At 35.6% G+C, this 11,424-nt stretch overlaps 1 protein-coding gene across 1 annotated transcript; it reads right to left on the reverse strand.

Annotated features, from left to right (window-relative positions):
- Window positions 1–2,086: 2,086 nt before the first annotated feature.
- Window positions 2,087–2,974, reverse strand: LOC140861626 (uncharacterized). The gene has a single exon (XM_073264648.1). It carries the CDS (start codon window positions 2,972–2,974, stop codon window positions 2,087–2,089), a length of 888 nt encoding a protein of 295 aa, XP_073120749.1.
- Window positions 2,975–11,424: the final 8,450 nt, after the last annotated feature.

Below are 11,424 nucleotides of genomic sequence, written 5' to 3' on the forward strand. Positions count from 1 at the left end.
CAATAAATCAGATATCTCAATATGTTGATTCATATTATTTGCTCCTTTTCTTATTCGTGGATTTTTGTCTTTGGACCCAATTGGTCTACCACGCTTGAGTCGAGCAATTGACTCATCATTTGATATTTCTTTGGGAACATCAATATGTGCTGGAGCATTAGCAGCCGGTAAGTATGACTTAGTCACCCTTTTCACATCACTAAATGCATCAGGTAATTTATTTGCAATATTTTGCAAGTGGACTATTCTTTGAACTTCAAGTTCACATTCACTTGTCCGATGAACAAATTGATGTAGTGATGCATTCCAAGTTAATTCACTTGGTGATCTCATATTTTCTCCCCCTAATGTTGGAAATTTTGTTTCATCAAAATGACAATCGGCAAATCGTGCCGTGAAAATATCTCCTGTCGTGGGCTCTAAATATTTGATAATCGATGGAGAATCATATCCAACATATATTCCCAATCTCCTTTGAGGACCCATTTTAGTGCCTTGTGGTGGACTAATTGGAACATACACCGCACACCCAAAAATTCTTATATGGGAAATATTAGGCTCTTGGCCAAAAACTAATTGTAAAGGGGAGAATTCATGATAACTAGTTGGTCTGATCCGTATAAGTGTTGCTGCATGCAAAATAGCATGTCCCCAAACTAACGTGGGGAGTTTCGTTCTCATCATTAATGGTCTAGCTATTAATTGGAGACGTTTAATCAATGACTCAGCGAGACCATTTTGTGTATGAACATGAGCAACAGAATGTTCAACAATTACCCAATTGACATGCAATAGTCATTAAAAGTTTGGGATGTGAATTCACCGGCATTATCAAGACGAATCCTCTTAATAGGATATTCTGGGAATTGTGCTCTTAATCGAATTATTTGAGCCAATAATCTAGCAAACGCTAAGTTGCGAGATGATATTAAACATACATGTAACCATCTTGTTGATGCATCAATCAAAACCATAAAATATCTAAATGGTCCACATGATGGGTGAATTGGTCCACAAATATCACCTTGTATTCTTTCCAAAAATGTAGGTGATTCAATATCAACTTTAGTCGGTGAAGGCCTAATAAATAATTTGCCTTGAGAACATGCATCACATGAGAATTCTTTAAAATTTAGAACCTGCTTGTTCTTTAATTGATGCCCATGTGAATTCTCTATAATTTTTCGCATCATTGTAGAGCCGGGATATCCCAAACGGTTATGCCAAGTCATAAACATATTCATATCAATGATTTTCTGGTCAACTGTGGCATTTATCTCTACTACATTTATTTTTGTGTAGTATAAGCCAGAAGTAAATGTTGGTAATTTTTCAACAATGTATTTCTTTCCCGACATTTCTTTCGTAATAAAAAAATATTCTTTTCCTTCTTGGCTTACAGTCTCAATATGATATCCATTCTGTCGGATATCTTGAAAGCTCAATAAATTCCTTTGAGACTTAGGAGAGAATAATGCATTATTGATAATAAAATTTGTCCCTCCATGTAATATAATATTTGCTCTTTTGGAGCCTTCAATAATGCTTGTACTACCACAAATTGTGTTGACATTACTTTTTCTCATTTGCAAATATGAGAAATATTTATCCTTCTTAAATATAGAATGCGTTGTCGCACTATCAACAAGACATAAATCTCCATCATTGACTTCATGTCCAAAGTCCATATTCTATTCAAAATAATAGAATTAATAAGAATAAAAAAAATATTAATAATAAAGACAATAAGAAATAAATAACTTTTATTCATAATAAAAACAATTAAACCAACTTAATATTGTCTCAAATAAAAATAACTCAAAAACATTACACTTAAATAAATCAAAACATTTAACTAAACGATAGATAAAATATTTTATAATTCTGCACGCTGTCATCTCCAATCAAATGATCAATTCTCCCATCTGGGTCTTCAAAGAAATCAGAGATATCGAAAGGTGCTGAGAAGGATGGAACTTGGCTTAAATCTTCACCTTGATAAATAAAATTAGTCTCTATATCTCTTGCCTTTTTTTTATTCTTGGTAGAGATCAACAAGGTGTTTGGGTGTACGACAATTTTGATATCAATGCCCTTTTATTCGACATCTATAGCACTCATTTTCTGATTTTTTTGGCATATTATTTTGACCAATTTCAACTTTCTTTGCTTGGCCATTATCCCATTTTTGATAATTTGTATTCTTTTGATTGCTATGACTATAGTCATGTGGCTCTTCATGCCCACGATTATACGGATGAAAGTTTCCTCGACAGCGCTCACGGCCATGGCCACGTCCACGTCCACGGCCATGACCACTACCACGACCAAATTCGGTCTTATTTTGTTTCCTTTTTTCATCATGCATCGCCACATTCACTTCAGGGAATGGGTTGGCTCCAGTGGGATGGATTTCATGATTTTTCATTAATAATTCATTATTTTGCTCAGTCACAAGAAAACATGAAATCAATTCAGAATATTTTTTGAAGCCTTTCTCTCTATACTGCTGTTGCAGGAGAACATTAGAGACATGAAACGTGGAATATGTTTTTTCCAATAAATCATCTTCAGTTATTTTTTCTCCACACAATTTCAATTGTGAACTTATGCGAAATAATGCAGAATTATATTCACTTACAGACTTAAAATCTTGTAAGCGCAAATGCATCCAATCATAGCGTTCTTTTGGGAGAATCACCGTCTTTTGATGGCTATATCTCTCTTTCAAATTATTCCACAGATCAAGAGGATCTTTTATCGTCAAATACTCAATTTTCAAACCATCATGAAGATGGTGACGAAGGAATATCATAGCCTTTGCACGGTTTTGCGGTGATTCATTATTTTCATCTTTGATTGTATTTCCAATACCCATAGCATCTAGATGTATTTCAGCATCTAGTATCCAAGAGAGATAATTCTTTCCGGAGATATCAAGAGCGGAAAATTCAAGCTTTGAGATATTCGACATGATGAAATCTATATGACACAAAAAAATTCTTAAATCAATAACATTAATTAAACCGATCGAATTTAAGCATGTACATGACATACAATAAAAACATGCCTCGAAACGTTTAAAAATTAGGAAGATTACGTCTAATTTGTGATACATGATAACCAATCGAACAAAACAAAAAAAAAACGTAAAACAAATGCATGTCATCATGGTCTTGGAAGAATCTAAAACACTCATCATCATATCACATATTAAATATTGTCAATATAATCATGCTTTAATTCCATAATTTAAAATATAAGGCAAAGTATGAATGTCAACCGAAAAAGGAGACGAAACACTTGGCAAACAAATATTCAATCATGCGAGTGACGGTGATGCATGATATGTGTCATACCGTAGGTATTTAATCGCAAAAAGAAGAGTACGACGTGAACGAAGAACAAAATATTTAACAGTCGGTGATCATAGATAAAACGATCATGCAATCGTGCTGATAACGTGCTATAAAATAAAGGAGAAACTAACCAAAGAATATGCAAAGAAAACAAGTAAATTCAATATATCAAAAGTATTACATGAGTGACCTATTTATAGGTACAAGAAATTCTCGAGTATGGTAACTATGCAATTACAAGGAAGTGATATTATCTTGATTCTTTACCATCTCTCGAAGATTTGTTCGATCACCCAAATCTTTGACATCCATAATATTGTAACAAGTTGAAGTGTAATTAACAAATTATGGATTATAAATAACACTCCCCATTAAATAAATATGTGCAGTTTGTTTGTGGGATGATAATAATATTTCATTGATGAAATTAATTTGTTCGGTGACTTATTTTTAAAAAAATTTCAATAATGTCCCTATAATTTCACCATTTTCATTCTCCGATCCCTTTCTTTATAATTTTTCAATCAACTAACCAAATCAAACAAATTAAATTAAACAAAAATATATAAGTTGGTCTCTTGTGAGATGGTCTATGTTTGTAATATATATTAAAAATGATGAGTTGAATTGTGTATTATCCAAATTGTCTTTATGTAGAATTAAAAAGAGTGAGTTTAATTGTGTATTATCTAATTAGAAGATCCGTCTCACAAGAGGTTTTGTGAAAATATATATTACGTTTGATGCATATACGTTGACGACTTTAAAAGAATTTTGTTTATCAGATTTGAACTTAAATAGAGTGTGCATCAGTAAGTGTTGTGTAGTGTGTTGTTGACACCTATGACAACGGAATAATTTAACACATGATATCCCGTAAATGCTCGGGTCTTGACCCGAGTTCAATATGTGGGTTAGGAAGATGAATCAGATATATTATTTTCTTATAAATATATCCGTGTATCTTTCAATATAAGAAAAGAATCAATGAACGTTTGAATTCAAAAAGAAAACAAATCTACCCATAGTCTTTTCATTCGAGGGGACTCTTCTAGCGTTCATTTATAAATACCCATGCCTGGTTCATTCTTAATACACAATAAAGTATTGCACTTTACCGCATATTCTTTCATAGAGTCCTCCTATATTGACTTAGGCATAATAGTGATCACGTCGAAAAATTCTTCCGACGCTCATTCAAGAGTTGTTTATTGTATGTAGGAGATTGGTTTAGTTATGAAGCCACGGTGGAAGAAAAAGATATAAATGGAAAAGGTTGCGTCTAACCAACTTTTTTTGATGTTAACATTTGGTGCCGTCTGTGGAAAACCGAGTTTAAGATGTTGATTAGCGAACAACACAGGAATAAGAGAACATGAGTTTTTGGATTTTTGCATGGCCTGCACGTCAGCAAAATTGCGAAAGCATTTTTGAAGAATTTAACCATCGGATTGGGTCCAATTTTGGTGTGCATATTTATAATTATGTTAAATAGGATCTGAATGATCTTTATTGGAGGCTTGTAGACTCGTGTATTTACGACCGAACAAAATCTGCTGCTCTTCTCACAAAGTTTTTGTGCGGGGTTTTTGAAAACGCGATTGCGAAAAATCTAACAGTTGAAGATTTCTAAAAAACATACTGTGTGTCCAGAACATCTTGATGCACATTCTGGATGGTGAAGATACGATTTTGTTTTCGATTGAGGCCTGTTGGTAAGGGCATAACTCTTGGGATGAGGCCGACATCTCGATCTAATGGGATGAGGCCGTCTGTGGAATTTGAAAACAAAAGGTTAAGATGATGAGTACAAGAGAAGAAACAAATTTGGATTCTCGCATGGCTTGCACATCACAAATTTGAGAAAATCATTTAAATTAATTGTACCATCGGATCGGGTTCCAATTTTGTATGCATATTCATTAATATGTTTTCTAGGATCTGAACGGTGGAGATCGTGATTGGTATCTTGTAGAATCATATCTGGACCGCCAAACAGGTGCTGCTTGCTCGCACAGCTTCTATGTGTTTTTCGCATGGCTTACGCATTAGAAACTTTCAAAAATCATAAGAATTAATTGAACCATCGGATCGGGTTCAAATTTTGCAAACATATTATTTAATATGTTTTTAAAATCTGAATGGTAAAGATCATGAATGGAGTCTTGTAGAATGGGAGTTTGACATCCGAAAATCAGCTACTCACTCGCACAGTTTCTGTATATTTTTGCATGACTTGCGCATCAGAAACTTGAAAAAATAATTTAAATTAATTGAACCGTCGGATCAAGTTCAAATTTTGAAGAATATGAACTTAATATGTTTTATAGGATCTGAACTGTGAAGATCGTGAATGGGGTCTTGTAAAATGGGATTTGGACATTCGAACAGCAGCTGCTCACTCGCACAGTTTTTGTTTATTTTCGCATTGCTTGCGCATCAGAACTTTGCGAAAATTATTAGAATTAATTGAATCGTCGGATCGAGTTAAAATAATGTATTAGTATTTATAATTATGTTATCTAGTATCTGGAGGGTGAATATCATGATCGGAGTTTTGGGACTTGGGGAAAGGTGGCTCAAACCGCCGAGCTGCAACACAATCTGCTTGCATAATTTCTGAGCAGTGTTCTTGAAAAAGTCATTTTGAAAAATCTAACCGTTGAAATTATTTGAAATTTTTATCATGCGTTCGGAACATCTTGACGCACATTCTGGATGGTTGAGATTGATTTTCTCTTGCTACATCAAGTCGGTTCTTTGATCAAAGTATAGAAGATATTATCTTGCTATACATCCAAAGTCATGTCATTGACAACGCATGAACGAGATAAGTATTTCAATCATCTTTATGTTTGAATTAAATTATTAAATTATTATTTATTATAATTATTAATAATATTCTGAGGCATCTTCTACTATCAAAATTATATGTTTGTTTTCTTGTGATCAAATTTGTTGAACTTCTCTTCCCTTGTATTTTGTTTGGGTTATTTTACGTCATCGGGCATGCAATCTTGCAGTAAGGCCCAATTTTATTATATTGGGCATGCGATCTTGCTGTAAGGCCATCTTTTACGTCATCGGGCATGCAATCTCGCAGTAAAGTCCAATTATATCATATCGGCCATGCAATCTCGCAGTAAGGCCCAATTATATCATATCGGGCATGCAATCTCGCTGTAAGGCCCAATTATATCACATCGGGCATGCAATCTCGCAGTAAGGCCCAATTATATTATATCGGGCATGCAATCTAGCAATAAGGCCCAATTTATGGTTCAACACTTTATAAAGTCCGGGTAGGTCCGGCATCAAAAGTCCACATCAGTGGCATCAAAAATCCAAATCAGTGGTCTCAAAAGGCCACATCAGTGGCATCAAAAATCCACATCAGTAGTATCAAAAATCCACATCAGTGGTATACAAAGCCCAGGCAGGTCTGGCACTCAAAGCCCACTTCAGTTGCCCACATCAGTGGTATACAAAGTCCAGACAGGTCTAACACTCAAAGCCCACTTCAGTGGCCCACTTCAGTGGCCCACATCAGTGGTATACAAAGCCCAGACAGGTCTCGCACTCAAAGTCCACTTCAGTGGCATCAAAAGCCACATCAGTGACATCAAAAAGTCCACATCAGTGGCATCATAAATCCACGTCAGTGGTATTCTCCCAAGCCCGACCAAGCTTGGCATCATGTAATCCCACGCAACTCGTGGCTATTTTAAAAGCCCGATCCGCTCGGCAACATCAATTGTTATCTACAACTCTTTATTTGAGCTCGGTTTCATAGGGTTGTCGTCTATTGCTCTTTATTCGAGCTCGGTTCTAATCAGACCTTCATCTAGACCGTTCTTTGAAAACACATCACGCGGATTCAAATCTGGTCCGTCCAAAGGAGGCACGGGTAGTTCGGGGTTCGGTCTACATTCTTGGTCTAAACTCATTCTTATTTTAGACCAATTAGAGAGGTACTATTGTTACCCCGAGAAAATATTTCAACCGGAGCCCGTTTATAATGGGTCTACCCGATATGGCCCAACATGTCAAGGTCCAGCCCAGTTTGGGCTATGTTGAACTTTGATCAAGGCTGGTCATTATGGGCCGACTTGGGCGGTTTCTAATGGGCTGCAGGTATCATTTTCTAGTTCAAGTAGGACTCTGACATATATGAGATAAGCTTGGATCTTTTCAAATAGTCACAAGATAGAGATAAACTTAAGAAGGATCCAATGGATGAAGAGTCCTAGTACATGACATGTTATAATTCGACTAGGTAACTTACTCTATTTTATCCATATAAATACAGGTACTGTTATGGATGTGTTCATTCATTACTCACTATTCATTATTCATCAACACTCACTCTCACTTTTATATTCACGCACTCATATTATCCTATTTTCGCATTCATCATACTCTATGCCTTCAAGACACTGACTTAGGCATCGGAGAGGTCACGCCGAAAACACCTTCGACGCCCCCCTGACCTAGCTGTTGCTTGTGCAGAGGTCATTGGTACCCGACCCGACCTGCTTTATAAAGGAGTGGAGGATCCATTCTACCAGACCGAACCCGAGGTAAAAAATCTTGGTCGGGCTTTGGAGAATACCACTGACGTGGATTTATGATGCCACTGATTTGGACTTTTTGATGTCACTGATGTGGCTTTTGATGCCACTGAAGTGGAATTTGTGTGCGAGACCTGTCTGGGCTATGTATACCACTGATGTGGACCACTGATGTGGGCCACTGAAGTGTGCTTTGAGTGTCAGACCTGTTTGGGCTTTGTATACCACTGATGTGGGCAAATGAAGTGGGCTTTGAGTGCCAGACCTGCCTGGGCTTTGTATACCACTGATGTGGATTTTTGATACCACTGATGTGGATTTTTGATGCCACTGATGTGGCCTTTTGAGTCCACTGATGTGGATTTTTGATGCCACTGATGTGGGCTTTTGATGCCACTGATGTGGGCTTTTGATGCCGAACCTACCCGGACTTTATAAAGTGTTGAACCATAAATTGGGCCTTATTGCTATATTGCATGCCCGATATAATATAATTGGGCCTTACTGCGAGATTGCATGCCCTATGTGATATAATTGGGCCTTACAGCGAGATTGCATGCCCGATATGATATAATTGGGCCTTACTGCAAGATTGCATGCCCGATATGATATAATTGGACCTTACTGCGAGATTGCATGCCCGATGACGTAAAAGATGGCCTTACAGCAAGATCGCATGCCCAATATAATAAAATTGGGCCTTACTGCAAGATTGCATGCCCGATGACGAAAAATAACCCAAACAAAAATACAAGGGAAGAGAAGTTCAACAAATTTGATCACAAGAAAACAAACATGTAATTTTGATAGTAGAAGATGCCTCAGAATATTATTAATAATTATAATAAATAATAATTTAATAATTTAATTCAAACATAAAGATGATTGAAATACTTATCTCGTTCATGCGTTGTCGATGACATGACTTTGGATGTATAGCAAGATAATATCTTCTATACTTTGATCAAAGAACCGACTTGATGTAGCAAGAGAAAATCAATCTCAACTGTCCAGAATGTGCGTCAAGATGTTCTGAACTCATGATAAAAATTTCAAATAATTTCAACGGTTAGATTTTTCAAAATGAATTTTTCAAGAACACTGCTCAAAAACTATGCAAGCAGATTGTGTTGCAGCTCGGCGGTCTGAGCCACCTTTCCCCAAGTCCCAAAACTCCGATAATGATATTCACCCTCCAAATACTATATAACATAATTATAAATACTCATACCAAATTTTAACTCGATCCGACGATTCAATTAATTCTAATGATTTTCGCAAAGTTCTGATGCGCAAGAAATGCGAAAATATACAGAAACTGTGCGAGTGAGCAGCTGTTGTTCGGATGTCCAAATTCCATTTTACAAGACACCATTCACGATCTTCACCGTTCAGATCCTAGAAAACATATTAATTAATATGTCTGCAAAATTTGAACCCGATCCAACAGATCAATTAATCTAAATTATTTTTTCAATTTTCTGATGCGCAAGTCATGCGAAAATATACAGAAACTGTGCGAGTGAGCAGCTGATTTTCAGATGTCAAACTCCCATTCTACAAGACTCCATTCACAATCTTTACCATTCATATCTTAAAAAACATATTAAATAATATGTTTGCAAAATTTGAACCCGATCCGATGGTTCAATTAATTCTTATGATTTTTGAAAGTTTCTAATGCGCAATCCATGCGAAAAACACATAGAAGTTGTGCGAGCGAGCAGCACCTGTTTGGCGGTTCAGATCTGATTTTACAAGATACCAATCATGATCTCCACCATTCAGATCCTATAAAACATATTAGCATACAAAATTTGAACCCGATCCGACGGTACAATTAATTTAAATGATTTTCTCAAGTTTGTGATGTGCAAGCCATGTGAGAATCCAAAATTTGTTTCTTCTCTTGTACTCATCATCTTAAACTTTTGTTTTCAAATTTCACAGACGGCCTCATCTCATTAGATCGAGATGTCGGCCTCATCCCAAGATTTATGCCCTTACCAACAGGCCTCAATCGAAAAAAAAATCGTATCTTCACCATCCAGAATGTGCATCAAGATGTTCTGGACACACAGTATGTTTTTTAGAAATCTACAACTGTTAGATTTTTCGCAATCGCGTTTTCAAAAACCCCGCATAGAAACTATGTGAGAAGAGCAGCAGATTCTGTTCGGTCATAAATACACGAGTCTACAAGCCTCCAATAAAGATCAATCAGATCCTATTTAACATAATTATAAATATGCACACCAAAATTGGACCCAATCCGATGGTTAAATTCTTCAAAAATTCTTTCGCAATTTTGCTGACGTGCAGGCCATGCAAAAATCCGAAAACTCATGTTCTCTTATTCTTGTGTTGTTCGCTAATCAACATCTTAGACTCGTTTTTCCTAAGACGGCACCAAATGTTAACATCGAAAAAAGTTGGTTAGACGTATCAACCTTTCCCATTTATATCTTTTTCTTCCACCGTGGCTTCATAACTAAACCAATCTCCTACATACAATAAACAGCTCTTGAATGAGCGTCGGAAGAATTTTTCGACGTGACCACTATTATGCCTAAGTCAATATAGGAGGACTCTATGAAAGAATATGCGGTAAAGTGCAATACTTTATTGTGTGTTAAGAATGAACCAAATATGGGTATTTATAAATGAAAGCTAGAAGAGTCCCCTCGAATGAAAAGACTATGGGAAGATTTGTTTTCTTTTTGATTCAAACGTTCATTGATTCTTTTCTTTATATTGAAAGATACACTGATATATTGATAAGAAAATAATATGTCTGATTCATCTTTCCTAACCCACATATTGAACTCGGGTCAAGACCCGAGCATTTACGGGATATCATGTGTGAAATTATTCCGTTGGCATAGGTGTCAACAACACACTACACAACACTTACTGATGCACACTCTATTTAAGTTCAAATCTGATAAAAAAAATTCTTTTAAAGTCGTCAACGTATATGCATCAAACGTAATATATATTTTCACAAAAACTCTTGTGAGACGGATCTTCTAATTAGATAATACACAATTAAACTCACTCTTTTTAATTCTACATAGAGACAATTTGGATAATACACAATTCAACTCATCATTTTTAATATATATTACAAACATAGACCATCTCACAAGAGACCAACTTATATATTTTTGTTTAATTTAATTTGTTTGATTTGGTTAGTTGGTTGAAAAATTATAAAGAAAGGGATCGGAGAATGAAAATGGTGGAATTATAGGGACATTATTGGAAAAATTTTAAAAATAAGTCACCGAACAAATTAATTTCAACAATGAAATATTATTATCATCCCACAAACAAACTGCACATATTTATTTAATGGGGAGTGTTATTTATAATCCATAATTTGTTAATTACACTTCAACTTGTTACAATATTATGGATGTCAAAGATTTGGGTGATCGAACAAATCTTCGAGAGATGGTAAAGAATCAAGATAATATCACTTCCTTGTAATT

The sequence above is a fragment of the Henckelia pumila genome, chromosome 4 (genome assembly GCF_033568475.1).
Source record: "Henckelia pumila isolate YLH828 chromosome 4, ASM3356847v2, whole genome shotgun sequence".
In the NCBI taxonomy this organism is placed as follows: Eukaryota; Viridiplantae; Streptophyta; class Magnoliopsida; order Lamiales; family Gesneriaceae; genus Henckelia; species Henckelia pumila.

What these genes read in the sequence shown, in the direction of transcription:
- LOC140861626 (XM_073264648.1), bottom strand. Translation starts at nt 2,974, where the DNA reads ATGTCGAATATCTCAAAGCTTGAATTTTCCGCTCTTGATATCTCCGGA.